General features: G+C 22.1%; 1 protein-coding gene across 1 annotated transcript in view; it reads right to left on the bottom strand.

The window, feature by feature from the left end:
• Positions 1-313: 313 nt before the first annotated feature.
• Positions 314-16,628, bottom strand: part of LOC122507618 (delta-1-pyrroline-5-carboxylate synthase) — a 36,706-nt gene continuing 20,391 nt past the window's right edge. The window contains exons 3-6 of the mRNA XM_043620424.1: positions 15,072-15,719; positions 7,292-8,109; positions 3,902-4,192; positions 314-532 (exon numbers count right to left, since the gene is read on the bottom strand). Coding sequence (XP_043476359.1) covers positions 362-532; positions 3,902-4,192; positions 7,292-8,109; positions 15,072-15,719 — 1,928 coding nt within the window. The 3' untranslated portion in view covers positions 314-361. The remainder of the gene's footprint in view (positions 533-3,901; positions 4,193-7,291; positions 8,110-15,071; positions 15,720-16,628) is intronic.

The following is a 16,628-nucleotide window of genomic DNA, read 5'->3' as shown; positions in this document are numbered from 1 at the left end:
AAATATTTCCTTCTTTAAAAAAAAATTAGAATTTCCAAACTCGATTTAAATGAAAATAAATTCTCTAGACACTTTGAAAAAATAATTTTCCATACTTCTTCCTCTTTTTTGGTGTAAAGATATAAAAATTATATTTTTCTTTCTACCTTTTACTCTTTTAGAGTGAAGATATAAATATTATTTTTCAAAGGCAAATTTTTATCAAATTTTATCTTTTTTTGTACATTATTCGCAAGAAAAAAATGTACAATAATATTCACAGCCAAGTTCGGAAGCTTTCTGTGTCTTTTTGTTTTCTTCTTTCTCGTTCATATTTTTGTTTCTTTTTTTTCTCTTTTTTTTGAGAAATTTGATTTTAAATTCAGTTCACCTCTTTGTCAATTGGCAAGTTCTGATGAAGGAAAGTTTTACCACCAGTTTCCGAGAAGTCGGATGCTGTGTGACCATCTCCTTGCAAGATCCACTTTGTCGTTAATAAACCGTCGACTCCCACGGGACCTCGAGCATGAATTCGAGCAGTCGAGATACCAACCTGCAATAACAATTCGTGCAATCAAACTTTGAATTACCTTTCCCCCTATACATATATATAATCTTCAATTGATTTGAAATTATCAAATTTTCAATTTAATCACTTGCATTCCGTGTTACAATTATTTTTTACAAATATTTTGGTAGAAGTTTTTGATAATTTTTCCTGTATTTTTTGGGGGGATTTTATTTTTTGTTTGGAAAAATTTTAGTCGTTTTTTTTACTTTGTAGGAAAATATTTTTTCTCGTATTTTTTATATCTTGATAAATAATAAAATTCTTCTTCGAAATTCAATTATTTAAAAAAATTTTAATAAATTTCTTGGCAAAATTTCACAGGAATTCAATTATTTACAAAATTTTTGATAAATTTCTTCGAAATAATTCAATTATTTTCATAAGTATAAAAATTTTTACAGGAATTCAATTATTTAAAATACAAAATTTCATAAAAAATTTTTCGAAAAATATTAATTACTTAAAAAGATTTTTATAAAATTCGTCGCAAGAATTCTATTATTTAAAAAAAATGTAACAAAGTTCTCTTCAAGAATTCCAATATTTTTATAAACTTGAATAAAATTCGTTGCAAGAATTCAATTATTTTCATAAATAATAAAATTCTTCACAGAAATTCAATCATTTTTATAAACTTGAATAAAATTCGTTTGAAGAATTAAATTATTTTCAAAAGTAATAAAATTCTTTGCAGAAATTCAATTGTGTTCAAAAATTAAAAACAAAAAAGTCTTGTAAAAATTTTCAAGTATCGCTTTATAAATAATAAAATTCTTCTCCGAAATTCAATTATTTTAGAAAAATTTAAAATTCTTGGGAAAATTTTAATTATTTTCATGAATAATAAAATTCATCGCAGGATTTTAATGATTTTTTATTACAATTTTAATTGAATTCCTCGTAAAATGTAATTATTCATAAAAATTTTATTAAAATTTGTCAAACTAATGAATTTATTTAAAAATTTGTTAATAACATTCTTTATGAGAATTCAATTTTAATAAACATTCAATTATTCAATAAATTATTAATTTCCTAATTTAAATAATTGAATTCTCAATTAATTTTCTAATAAAAATTGATTTAAAAATGAATTACCGAATAATCGATTTATCATTCATGAAAATAATTGAATTCTTGCAGAGAATTTTATTACATTTTTTTTAAATAATTGAATTTTTTTGAGAAATTTTACTAATTTTAAAAATAATTGAACGCTTCTAAATGTTACATTTAAATTCTTAACTTTTATCGAAATTAATAATTTTTTCTCACATTTTGTCAAAATTTTTTGAAAACTTTTCTTGTATTTTTTTGGGTATTTTTATTTTTGGTTTGAAAAATTGAAATCGGCATTGTTATCTTACAGAAAAATATTTTTCTCACATTTTCATTTATTATCTAAAATTTTAATTATTTATTTGAAATATTTTAATTAATTAAATAATTATTATAATTAGTATTTTATATTCCTAAAGTTTTGAACGTTCATATGAACGAAATTTATTTATTTCTTCTTTCAATTTAAATTTTATTACAATAATATTGCGTCAGGTAAAAAAAATTAATAAACAAATAAATTATAAAGTTTCCAAGTGTTAAATTTAAATTATTAATAAGTTTTTTTTGAATAGCGAAAATATTAATTGAAAGAATTAAAAATTTCGATAATTAAGCGAAATTTGTAACTGTTTCAGCTAAATAATGTTTTGGGAGAATAAAAATAAAAATAGTAGTAAAAAAACAACAGTAATAATATTAATAATAATAATATTAATAAAAAAAAATAATAATGACGATAATAATAAAAATAATTTCCTGTTGTAAAATAACAATTTTTTACTTGCTTTTTTTAAAAACAAATATGTGTTGAATTGAATATTATATTTTCTGAACGTTATGAAAGCATCGAATGTAAATGCATTCAAATCTGTTGGCTATGTTTTTGAATCAATTTTTTTTTATTATAATCTATTCAATGTCTTAAACGTATTTTACTTAAAATTGCAAAAAAAAAAAAAAATGCCTTCTTTTGACAAGAATTCACCGAAGCTTTTAGAGTTATACGAGAAATATATTGTCAGACTCTTTATTTTTACGAAGGATTATTTTAAAAGCTTCTGTAAGTCAGTTACACACACAAAAAAACAACGAATAGAAAAAAAATAGAAAAAAACCTTTAAAGATTCATATAGGACAATAGTGAAACGTTCTTTTTTTTTATATATTGGAACGTTAAAAGAAATCAATATTGTCCTATTTATATTGGTAAGTCTCTTGTGTATATATATTCACTTTTAATATCGATAGTTATAAAAGCTAAAAAATTTATCTTGTCCAGTAAATTACAAAGAGAATTAATTTTTTTATTATTTAAAGGGAAAATATTATTTATACTTTTATTATTATTAATTTTTTATTATTTCTATTAATAATATTGTTACTATATATTATTATTACTATCTTTTGTTTTTTACTATAATTTACTATTTTTCTATTTTTGTTTTTACTATTATTTCGTTTTTTTTTATTTTTACTATTATTTCTAATTTTTTATTTTTGTTTTTACAATTATTATTCTTTTTTATTTTTTTTTACTATTATTACTATTTTTTTTTGTTTTTACTACACTATATAGTCAAAGAAAAACTATTTTTGAATTAAACATAATAATTTTGATTTAATAAAAATTACTTTTAATTCAATTATAAAATATGTTTAATACAAATGTATTTTTTTGGTTGGCAATATATTTTTGTGGATTAGAAAAATTTTTTTTCTTAGTGTATTATTACTATTTTTTTATTTTTATTTTTATTATTATAAAAATGTTTTACGTTTCTTTGTACTATAATTATTACTATTTTTTATTTTTGTTATTATTAATTAATATTTTTATTATTATTATTATTATTATTATTATTATTATTATTATTATTATTATTATTATTATTATTATTATTATTATTATAATAAAAGCAAGCATTTCTAGTAATTTTGACTACTGTTGGAGTAAATTTTACTAATTTTTACAAATATGTACTTCGAACGCAGCAAAATTTATTCCAAAAGTAGTAAAAATTACCAGAAATGTTTTACCGGAAATTTTTACTATAAAAGTAGTAAAAGTTACTTTGTATTTTTCTCCGTGTATTTTTATTTCTTGAAAAAAGGAAAAAGAGAAAAAAACTTTTTGTATAACTTTGATGTGCTTTCGTCAGACGGAAAATGATAATTCTGCGAAAATTAGTGAGGCGAGTAACTTTTAATTAATCGAAAATGTAATGCTGAGATAATTATTTATATATTGAGAGAGAGAGATAGAGAGAGAAAATGTTTAAAAGAGCTTACCTCAGCACCAAGGCCAAATCTGTAGCCATCGGCAAAACGAGTGCTGGCATTATGAAAGACACATGCACTATCGACTTCCCTTTGAAAATGATTTGCCCTTTCCATGTCTTCAGTGACTATTGTGTCAGTGTGTCCACTTCCATATTTGTGAATGTGATTTATCGCGTCGTCAAGGTCCGTGACAAGTTCAATAGTACATTCTAATGCTCCATATTCAATCTTCATACTTTTTGCTGCCGGCGGGCCAAAGGTTAACTGTTGCTGTAGCTTTGGTCCTGAATTAATCTTGACCTATAAACAATTTTTTATTTTGCAAGAAATAGAAAAATACAAAAGAAAATTATTATCGAGTATAATTATTATCAAATAAAAAAAAAATTTTTAAATAAAAACTTTTAGTTTTATATCGAAATATTGAAAAATTTCAATTTTATCGAAAAAAAGAGAATGAGTGCGAAAAAATACAAACACTTGTTAGTAAAATAAATATTTCAAAAAAATTTTTTTTTTAGGTAAAGTGAATATTTTTTCTATATCTCTTTGATAACCGGGTTTTGTTTATTTTACTATACGGGTTAGATTAACAAAAATGTAAAAAAGTAATCCTTGCTGAAATCTCATTTTTGTGAAAACGTATTTGAGTCAGATTTTCGAATTCGTATTAATTTAAATTTTATTTCAGTAGCATTTTTTCCTTTTACTGAATTTATAATTTTCAAATTAGTATTTGACAGCATTTTTCATTTCAATTTCAACTCATCCGTTATTATGAAAAATAATTCTGATATTTTAGCTATGGATTTCATTAGAATTTTGCATAATAATTTCACAGGAATACCATTTAAAAAAAAAACGTTAAAAAATTACATTATAGAATTATTTTTCTTAGAGTTATTAATTATGCTTGACGTAAAAAATTTTTTAGATTACAATAATTCGTGAATTTTTAGAAATATTTAAATTTTAGATGATTTTAAATTAAAGCTTTTGAAAAATTAGAATTAATGTGAAGAAATTGAACTGAATTAATAACTATTTGCAATTTTTATTTAATTAAATTGAATTAAAAGCAATTTTAATTTCAATTGAATTGAATTAAAGGTAATTATAATTTTAACTGAATTAAATTAAAATTATTTAATGAAACATTGAATTTAACGATTAATTAAAATTAATTGCAATTTTAATTGAACTAAGTTAACAAGTATTTGCAATATTAATTGAATTTCATTTTATTAAAATTAATTGCAATTTTAATTGAATTTCATTTTATTAAAATTAATTGCGATTTTAATTGAATTTCATTTTATTAAAATTAATTGCAATTTTTATTCAATTTCATTTCATTAAAATTAATTGCAATTTTAATTGAATTTAATTTTATTAAAATTAATTGCGATTTTAATTGAATTTCATTTTATTAAAATTAATTGCAATTTTAATTTAATTTCATTTTATTAAAATTAATTGCAATTTTAATTGAATTTAATTTTATTAAAATTAATTGCGATTTTAATTGAATTTCATTTTATTAAAATTAATTGCAATTTTAATTTAATTTCATTTTATTAAAATTAATTGCAATTTTAAATTAATTTCATTTTATTAAAATTAATTGCAATTTTTATTCAATTTCATTTTATTAAAATTAATTGCAATTTTAATTCAATTTTATTGAATTATAATTAATTGAAATTTTAATTGAATTGAAGTCAATAAAAATTATCTGCAATTTTGATTGAATTGAATTAATTTAAAATTAAGTGCAATTCTGATTGAATTCAATTAAATTGAAATTAATTGAAGTTGTAATTAAATTAAAATTAATTAGGATTAAAATTTAATATAATTGAAAATAATAGTAATTTAAATTTATTTGAATTACAATAGTATGAAATTTTGATTAATTCGAGTTATAATAATAAAAAATTTAAATGAATTGTTTTTAAGTGAATTAAAAGTAATTGCAATTTTAATTAAATTGAAATAAATTGCAATTTCAATTGAATTAAAGTAAATTGTATTAAAATTAATTGTAATTTTAAATTATCTAAATTGAAAACTATTTTTTGTATTTTAATAAAATTGAATTAAAATTAATTTTAATGCTTATTGATTGAATTGCAATTCTAATAGAATTGATTTAAAATTAATTGCAATTTTAACGCAAGTTATTAAAAAATGCAATTGCAATTGAATTGAATTATAATTTCTTACTATTGTACTTAAAATTAATTAAAGTAAAATAAATTGAAATTTGAAGTAACTTGAAGTATATTTAATTAAATCTTTATTTTATTTTAATTAAAATTAATATCAAATTTTAATGTAATTGAATTAAAATAAATTGTAATTTTAATTCAATGGAAAAAAATGTATTTCTCTCTAAATTTGAATTAGTAAATCCAAAATGTTTACTAATTTGAATTAGTGACTGATTTTTTGCTTTTGAATTAGTGAATTTTACAAATAAATTAGTAGAAATGACTATAATTTATTAGTAAAATTTACTAATTTAAAAGCAAAAAGTCTGTCACTAATTCAAATTAGTAAAGATTTTTACTAATTCAAATTTAGAGACTACAATTTTATTATTGAACTTAATGTATTTAAAATTAATTGCAACTTTAACTCATTTGAATTAAATTGAAATTAATTGCAATTATTTTTGTAACTTTTCAATTGCAATAAATGAAAATTAATAAATTGTAACTTTAATTTGATTGAACTAAAATTAATTTTAAATTCAATTTAATTGAATTGAAATTAATTGCAATTGAAGTAATAGTTATTTCAATTTCAATTGAATGGAAAGTAGTTTTTATTGGAATTTTATAATTGAAATTTTATAATTCAATTTCAATATTTAAAAATACTTGCAATTTTAATTGAATTGAATTGATTGCAATTGCAACTAATTCATTATTTTTTGTTCTACTTTCAAGAACAAGAATTCTTGTTTTAACTTGATTTTTATTATAGCCTTTGATATTTTTTTTTAGTATTAGTATTTAAGCTAGTCTTTTTTTTCGACTGTACTAATTCGAGAAATATTGAATTCGACTAAAAGAAAATTCCAGCAAAATAAAATTTAGATTTTAGAAGTTAGATTAATAAAAATTCCACGTAAATAATTTTTCATGGGATATTTTCAGCACCCCTCGAAAGAAAGTCCTTCTTCACAAATGTGAATTTACGAATTGAAAAGGATAAGAGAATTTTCACCCTCCACTTCCTACTTGAATATTTCTATATGAAAATAATTTGCATCTACAAATTTCTCTTGAGAAAATTCTCTTTTCGCACTCTCCCTCTCTCTTTATACAAATGTATATTTGTATAAATATTTTCTTAGAGACACAAATTTTTTTTCTTTCCTTCTATACTTACGCCTTCGCGTTGCAGCACATTGCAAACGTCAGAGAAAAAGCTCGTACTCATAAGATTCTCATGTATTAATAGTGTCTCCATTGCATTGCAAGCTGCTGGATAATCACATTTTGAATCGCGAATTATTTTCATGGCCTTTGCCAAATCGGCCTCCTTATCAATGTAAACGTGACATATGCCCTCGGCGTGTCCCAAGACAGGTATATGCTTTGACTGCGACTGAATCGAGCGGACAAGTTCCGAGCTTCCCCGGGGAATAATAAGATCAATGTGCTTCTCCATTGAGAGCAAATCACCAATTTCCTCCCTCGTGGATACAAGAGAAATGGCATTTGCCGCACCAACTGAACTTAGTGCCTCTTTCACGAGATCCATTAGGCACTTGTTGCTGTTGGCTGCCTCTTTTCCTCCCTTTAATAAAAGTCCATTTGCACTTGACATTGCGAGGGCGGCGACTTGCGGCAAGCTATCGGGTCGCGATTCAAATATCACCAGCAAAACACCAATTGGCACTGTTATTTGCCGCAATTCCAAATTCTCGGCTAATTTCGTGCGTCGAATCACACGACCGACGTTCTGCAATGATGAGGCGGCAATTTGCCTCAGGCCTACACTTAGGGAATTTAATTTCGATGGTGTCAGTGATAGGCGTGAGAGAAGTGGTTTCGCTAGACCTGATTTTCTACCCTCCTCCAAATCTTTATTGTTTGCGTCCAAAATTTCACTTTGTCTTGATTCTAGTAAATCGGCAAGTTTGTTGATGCATTTTGCTCGTTCCTCTGGTTCGAGGGCTTGGAGGACTCGACTTCCTGCTCTTGCTGTAATTTTTTAAATTCATCTATATCTATATCAAGAAAATTATTTAAATCTTCAATAAAATTATTTTTATCATTTTTAGAGAGGAAATCAATGGTCAAAAAATATTCTGACCCTTTTTGGATTTTTATTTTTCATAAAAATTGAAAGATTTTAAAATCCATTCGTAATTTAATGTTAAGGGGAGACTTCGACTACATTTTTATCTATATCAAAAAAATAATTTAAATCTTCAACAAAATTATTTTTATAATTTTTTGAGAGGAAATCAATGGTCAAAAAAAATTCTTACCATCTTTGGATTTTTATTTTTCATACAAATTGAAATATTTTAAAATCCATTCGTAATTCTGTAGAAAAAATGTTTTTACATCTATAAAAAAAATTACTGGATGAAAAAATTAATTTTTACAATTTTTGAAGCATTTTTTTAAAAAAAAACATTGGTTTTAGTTTTAGATTAGGGTTGCCACAGTTTAGGAAATTCAAGGAAAAGTCACGGAAAGTAAAATTGGTTAGGGAAATAAATCAGGGAAAAGTCATATAAATTTTTAGTAAAAGTACACTGAGAAAAAAGAGGGCGCGTTACAGCACATTTTCGATTCATGTTGCGCGACTCAACCCTGAATTCTTCTACACACTTTCTGGGGCGTGCAGCACGCCCCAAAGAGCGTGTAATACGCTTCAAATACAGCTCGCCTCGACTCAGGGGTCCGCTGCACGCCCCAGAAAAGTGTCTAGCAGAACACAGGGTTGAGTCGCGCAACATGAATCGAAAATGTGCTGCAACGCGCCCTCTTTTTTCTCAGTGTACTGGAAAAAATTAAATTTTTAAAATTCATGAGAAAACTCTGAATTTTGATGTTTTTTTTTGTTTGCCTCGTAAACTATGAAATTATCACGAATTTTAAATACAAAACCTTCAATTTTTTCTATTTCTGACAATAATTTCTTTTTAAATAACTTAATTTTTCAAGAACAATAAAAAAATTATGACTTATAAATTATTTAATGAATAATTTATATACAATTTTCATAAATACTAGATTGATAGAAGAATTTCAGTTAAAAATACTAAAACAAATGAATTTTGTAATAGTTACAAATATGATTCCAAAAATTAAATTATTTTCAAAATTTATAAAAATTTTTACAGGAATCCAATTATTTAAAATACAAAATTTCATAAAATTTTTCGAAAAATATCAATTATTTAAAAAGATTTTTGTAAAATTCGTCGCAAAAATTCAATTATTAAAAAAAAAATTTAACAAATTTCTTTTCAAGAATTCAATTATTTTTATAAATATAAAAAAATTTTTCACCGAAATTCAATTATTTTTATAAACTTGAATAAAATTCGTTACAAAAATACAATTATTTTAAAGACAATTTTTAATTAAATTATTCGAAATAATTCAATTATTTTTTAAAATATTCATAAAATGATTTAAAAAATTGAATTATTTACAAAAATATTAATAAAATCTTTCGTAAGAAAAATATTTTCACAAATAATTAAATTCTTTGCTGAAATTTAAATATTTTTAATATCTACTATGTTAAATAAAATTTCTCAAATAAAGAATTAAATTATTTAAGAAAAATGTTAATAGAATTCTTTGCAAAAATTTAATTAATATTCATAAACAATAAAACTACGAAGGAAATTCAATTGTTTGAAATACAATTTTTAAGAAAATTGTATTTCAAACAATTGAATATATCCTCCGTAGTTTTATTATTTTATTTTTTATTATAAAATAATTATTTTCTAAAATTTTAATAATATTCGTATCAAGAATTGAATTATTTGTAAGACAATTTTAATTAAATTATTCGAAATAATTGAATTATTATTTAAAATTTACATAAAATAGTTTTAAAAAATTCAGTTATTTACAAAAATTTTTATAAAATCCTTCGCAACAATTCAATTATTTTTACAAATAATAAAAATTTTCCCAGAAATTTAAATATTTAAAAAAATTTAACAACAATGTAAAAAAAATTTTATATTTAAATTTTTGTAAATTTTAACTTTTGTAATACTGTAATAATGTGTAAATATTTATTTTAAAAATCTATTAATATAATATTTTACTAAAAAATTATTCAAGTTTTGAATAATTTTCTTTAAGATTCGGAAAAAAATAATTGAATTTTCAATGAATTACAGTTGTCATTTTTAAAAATAATTAAATTTCAAAAAATTTTTACATTATAATTATTAAAAATTTTACTTTCTATGAAAAAATAAATAATAAGTATTTAAATATTTATTTATCAATAATTATTCAAGTTTTTAATAATATAAGTTAGAAATTATGAAAAAGAATTAGTCTTTCGAAAAATTTTAATTAAAATTTTCTCAAGATAATGAAATCCCAGTAAGCATTTTTAAAAAGTTGATTAAATTTACAATTACATTATGACAAGATTGTAAATAATTGTATATTAATATATTAGTAGTTTAGGACAGTTTTAGTCAGACAAATGTTAAAAAGATTTTTGCATAAAATTTTTTTGTCTTAGTAGTAAATGTCATATAAGACTTGTGCCAGTTTTTAAAAATCAGTAGTGAAAGTCAATTTAAGATCAGACAAATTTTTCCATTTTCAACATCAGTAGTCAAAGAAAGTTTCAGTGGGACAAAACTTTTTCCCCTTATTACTAAAAACAATTTTACTTAGGTACGAAATTTTCTAATTTTACTATTAATTAAAAATTTCTAATTCTTTATCGATTCTTATTTAAGATTTCTTTAAATTTAAATTAAAGAATAAATCAAATTATTTTAAATATTTGTATTTAAATTTTAAATTTTGCTTCCAATTTAAAATTTCCACTTTTTTGCTATTAAAAATTCTAATTTCTCTTAATTAGTATTGCAGATCAGTTATTTGTTTTATTAAAAAAAACTAAAAAAAGTAGTAAAAGAAAAGAAATTAAAAAAAAAAAATTTTTTATATCAACAATATTTTAACGACACTATTGACGATAATTACTCAATGATTAATTCCTAATAACTAACAAATTGTAATTATCATCATTTGTAATTATCATTGACTAATAATTATCATAGATTTTCATTATATCATTAGCCATAATTTGGACAATTTCCAAAATGAATTACTTGTTGCACATAATTTCTATTTTTTGTTTGTTTGAAATTACAAATGGAAAATAAAACAAATAATTAATTATTATTATTATTAAGAAAAATAAATTTGATGGTACAAAAGAGGGGAGATAAATAATTAGAATAATTCGTTTCGCGCTAAAAATATGACAAAACAGAAATAAATTTTCGATTAAGCCATTTGTCGCTATCGAAAAATCATTCTAGTATTGGAATTTATTTTGTTCTCTTTCACATTGGCACACGAAGAATTCAATTCTATATGGTGCAAGTCACAGAAGTGAGTCGCATTTGGTGCTCTTATTAAAGTGGACGAGAGATGCCAAAAGGGAAATGATGTTGATTCGAGAGAAAGGATCTTTGGTTCAATTTCGTATTTGCATTGGAATTTAAAGCGAGTTTTTTTCTTTAAAAGAAAATATTTTCGAGGAAATTGATATTTTATTTTCCCTTTTTTTTCACTTCAAATATTCAATATGAGACCACAAAAAAAAGAGAACAAATAAGTTGAGATAAAAATATATGATACAAACTTTTCAATTTAAGACAAATGCTTATCAATCAGTTTTTTTTCTTTACAATTTATCTTTATTCGATCAATTTCCAATTTAATCTTCTTGTATTTCAATTTTTTCCATTTTCTTGTTGCTTCTGTTTATTGTTTATTAATGCTGTATTATATTTTAATATTTTTATTTTAAATTTACTATTTTATTGTATTTCGATTCTAATTTACTACTTTATATTTTAATTCTAAGTAATTTAAAAATTGCCTTCGAGATTATTATTATTTTTTTTCAATAAGAATTTTAGTTCCTAAATTTCGAAAAGTGGCGAAGTGATTCACACCTCCTAATGATAATTGAACAAAATTCAAATCTTGGTTACAAAGGAATTAGGACACATGGTAATTTGTGCGCACAAATGGAAAGAGAATTCGGTTATTGGGTGCCAAGCGATAATTGAACAAGTTTAATTGTTAACTTGTAAACAAATAAATAAAATAAAAGCTTTAAAATAAAAATAAAGTACCAATAAAACGGAATAAAATACAAAATAAATTAGCATATCGTTTAGTAACATAGCAGTAGTATAAAATCATTTATGGTAGTAAGTTGTTTAAAAATAAAATCCTTTCTAAAGTTCAATTAAACCTTTTAGTAACAAATTAATTTAATATTAAAAAAGTATTAAAAATAATTAAAAATTAATTAAATACATTTAATAAATTTAATAAATTTAAATTAAAATGTCTAAATTAAAAAAATTAGTTCTTCCTTAACATTGTCAATTTTCTATTAGAATCAAAGTTGTAGAAAAGCACTTTCAATAAAAAAGTTTTTCTCTCTATTTTCTTCAAGTATATAAACAAGAAATTTCAAGTTTTAAAGAATCGTTTTATACCACATGCAGTTTGACCAAATAGTTTTCTTTATGCTTTTTAATAAAAGTTTCTCTATTTTTTCGAAACTAATAATTGTGGAATAATATCCTCTCTTCAAAAAAGTTGAAAAAAATTAATCCACAGAGTTTTAGAAAATCAATGGACAGCCAGTGAAATAAAAAGTTAGTCTTTTCTTAATTCTATTTTCATTTATATGAATCTTTTTCTTCGTTTTTAAAATAGATAAACAATTTGTTTATTTATTTGAAACAAATGGGTTTTGTTTCAAATGTAAAAAATTATTAGTTCAATTACAGAATTTATTTAATTAGAACTAGAAATATGAAATTAGAATTAAATTATTACTTTCAAATTAAATATTTAATTACAATTAAATGATTACTTTCAAATTAAGTATTTAATTAAAATTAAATTATCAGTGTAAAGTCCAAATAAAACATTCTTTTAATAATTCAACGAATTCAATGTCTGACTAAAAATTGACTTTTACAACTTAAACAAAATTTTCCTGAACTTCTAAGTTATAAAAATTTTAATTTTACTACTCACAAAAATTTTAAAATCAAAATCCATTACAATTGAATAAAAATTTCATTTATATTTAATTAAAATGGTTTAAGATTAATTGCAATTTTAATTGAATTGAATGACAATTTATTTTCAATTTAATTGTGATTTCAATTGTACTACATTGAAATGCGATTTTAATTGAATGAAATTGAAGTAAATAAAAAATGTATTACAATTGTAATTGAATGGATTTAAAAAAAATAAATGTTATTTTAATTAAATTAGAGTAAAATTAATTTCAATTATTCAAATTAATATCAATTTCAATTGAATTAAATTGAATTAACATTAGCTGTTAATTTAATTTAATTTAATTATAATTAATTGCAATTTTTATTAACTAGAATAAGAATTAATTACGATTTTAATGGAATCACATTAAAGTAATTACAATTTTAATTTTCAATTAACTTGAACTATATTAAATTGCAAACATTCAAATTTATTTCAGTTTTAATTGAATCTAAGTAAATTAACAGTAATTGCTAATTTAATATAATTGAAATTAGTTAAATTAACATTAATTGATCATTTAATTTGATTGAATTGTAATTAATTGCAATTTTAATTAATTATAATTAGAATTAATTACGATTTTAATGGAATCACATTTAAAGTAATTACAATTTTAATTGAATTATATTAAATTAATTACAATTTTAATGGAATTGATTTAAATTAATTAAAATTTATCTGGAATTCAATTAAATTAATTGCATTTTCACTTAATAAGAATTAAAATTAATGAATTGCTTTTGTAATTGAATTTAATTGAAATATAATTATTTGAATTTTTAATTATCTTGAACTATATTAAATTGCAATCATTCAAATTTATTTCAATTTTAATTCAATCTAAGTAAATTATCATTAAGTGATAATTTAATTTGATCGAATCTAATTATGTTAACATTAATTGATAATTTAATTCCTTTGATTGCAATGCTAATGAAGTTGAATTAAATTGATTGCAATTCTAATAAAATCGAATTAAATTGATTACAGTTCTCATAAAATTAAAATAAAATTAATAGCAATTTTAATGGAACTAAATTAAATTCATTGCAATTACAATGGGATTGAATTAAAATTGACTGCAATTTTAAAGAAATTTTATTAAATTAATTGCACTTTTACTTATTGGAATTGATATTGTAATTGATTGAATCGAAGTAAATTTATTTGCAATTTTAATTGACTGGAACAAAATTTAATTGAAATTAAACTAAGTTTAACTAATGAAATTGAATTAAATTAATTGCATTTTTAATGGAACTAAATTATATTAATTGCAATTTTAATGGGATTGTATGAAATTAATTGTGATTTTGTTGTAATTAATTTAAAATTAACGACAATTTTAATGAAATTTTATTAAATTAATTGCACTTTTACTTATTGAAATTAAAATTCATTTCTATTGTAATTGATTGAATCGAAGTAAACTTATTTGCAATTTTAATTGATTGGAACTATAATTAATTGCAACTTTAGTGTAATTCAATTTAAATTTATGACAATTTTCATTCAATGTAATTGAATTAACATTAATTGCTAATTTACTTTTATTGAATCATAACTAATTGCAATTTTAATGAAATTGAATAATATTGATTGCATTTTTAATGAAATTGAATAAAATTGATTGCAATTTTAAAAGAATTGAATTAAATTAATTACAACTTTAATGGAATTAAATTAAATTAATTCCAATTTTATTAGAATTGAATTAAAATATTTGCAATTGAATTGAATTCAATTTCAACGAATTGAAAGAAAAGCTATTAAATATTTGCAATTGAATTGAAATAAAGGAATAAGAAATAAATAAAGAAAGAAAATCTCACCATTTTCGGCGACAACCTCAACTGGCGCTGATGATGTCGTTGATTCAGTGAATAGTGTGCCAATTTTTCTTCCCGACAATATACTTTTAATGGCCTTTTCTTGAGTGCCATTGCAAATAACAACAGAAACACCTCTGTCCAATGCCCAAAGTGCAGCGTTGACTTTTGCGTCCATTCCGCCAGTGCCGACTTTGGATTTTTGCCCAAACTTAATGGTACCGCGCAAATCGGACGTGAACGTGTGCAGCATCCTTGCTCCGTCCTGCCAAGGTGGTAAATTATAAATTCCATCCACATCGCTCATGAGAATTAGGAGGTCAGCTTGAACTTCAGCGGCAAGCATTGCCGCCAATGAATCATTGTCTTTGATGGAAATGCCACGTCGTCCGCCACCCCCAGAAACCTCCTCGTCGACTTGCGGCGGTGGCGACACCGCGTCATTTGTATTTATTATTGGCACAATATTCAAACTTATTAATTCACTCAGTGTGCTGAATAGATTTTTCCTCGTCTCCTCATTATAAAAATCGGGCTTTGTCACCAAAACCTGAGCCAATTTCACTCCATATTGTGCGAACATTGCGTCATAAAGGGACATTAGACCCGATTGACCAACTGCAGCCGCTGCTCTTGGCTCTAGGAGATTTCCTGTTTTTTTTTTTTTTTTTTTTTTTTTTGGAGTAGAAAATAAATTTATGGACAATGCAATTTTTTTATAAAACGCTCGCTTCTCAAATATTAACAAAAAAAAATAAATTATTCACTCAAAATTTATTTGGATTTATTTGAATTTACTTCAAATTTCTTTTAATGTATTTGCTCTCTAAATTCTAATTAGTAATTAATTAATTAATAAATTAATTTTAATAATTTGAATCACTGACTAACTGTTTGCATTTGAATTAGTAAATTTGACTAATAAATTAATAGAAATTAATATTTATCAGTAAAATTTACTAATAAATAGTAGTTTCTACTAATTCATTAGTAAAAACGTTTACTAATTTAAATAAGTGACTGACTTTTTGCTTTTAAATTAGCAAATTTTACTAATCAAGTAGTAAAAATTACTGTTTATTAGTAAACTTTACTAAATTAACAGAAATTAATATTTATTAAATAAATAATTTTATTAACAATTGTTAATAAACAAAAGATAAAGTTTTCTCAAAAATATTTTTTCATCTTCTGCTGATTATCGGCTGTGGTTACTTTTTAGTAATTGTGACCTAAATTATTTTTCATGACCAAGATATTAATTGGAATTGGTCTAGTCATAGTTTAGGACCAACAAATAATTTGGATAAATTTTTTTAATGACAATTGTTAATAAAAAAAAAAAAAAGTTCGCTCAAAAATATTTTTTCATCTTCTGCTGATTATCGGCTGTGGTTACTTTTTATTAACTGTGAATTAAATTAATTTTCATGACCCAGATATTTATTTAAATTGGTCTAGTCATAGTTTAGGACCAACAAATAATTTTTGCATTTACAATTGTTAATAAACAAAACCTACAGTTCCAATTTAAATGTATTTTTTCATCTTCTGCTGATT

Source organism: Leptopilina heterotoma, unplaced genomic scaffold, assembly GCF_015476425.1.
Source record: "Leptopilina heterotoma isolate Lh14 unplaced genomic scaffold, ASM1547642v1 Lhet_480, whole genome shotgun sequence".
NCBI classification, from domain to species: domain Eukaryota; kingdom Metazoa; phylum Arthropoda; class Insecta; order Hymenoptera; family Figitidae; genus Leptopilina; species Leptopilina heterotoma.
The sequence above is the reverse complement of the archived record's forward strand: the minus strand, read 5'-3'. Positions and strand labels throughout refer to the sequence as shown.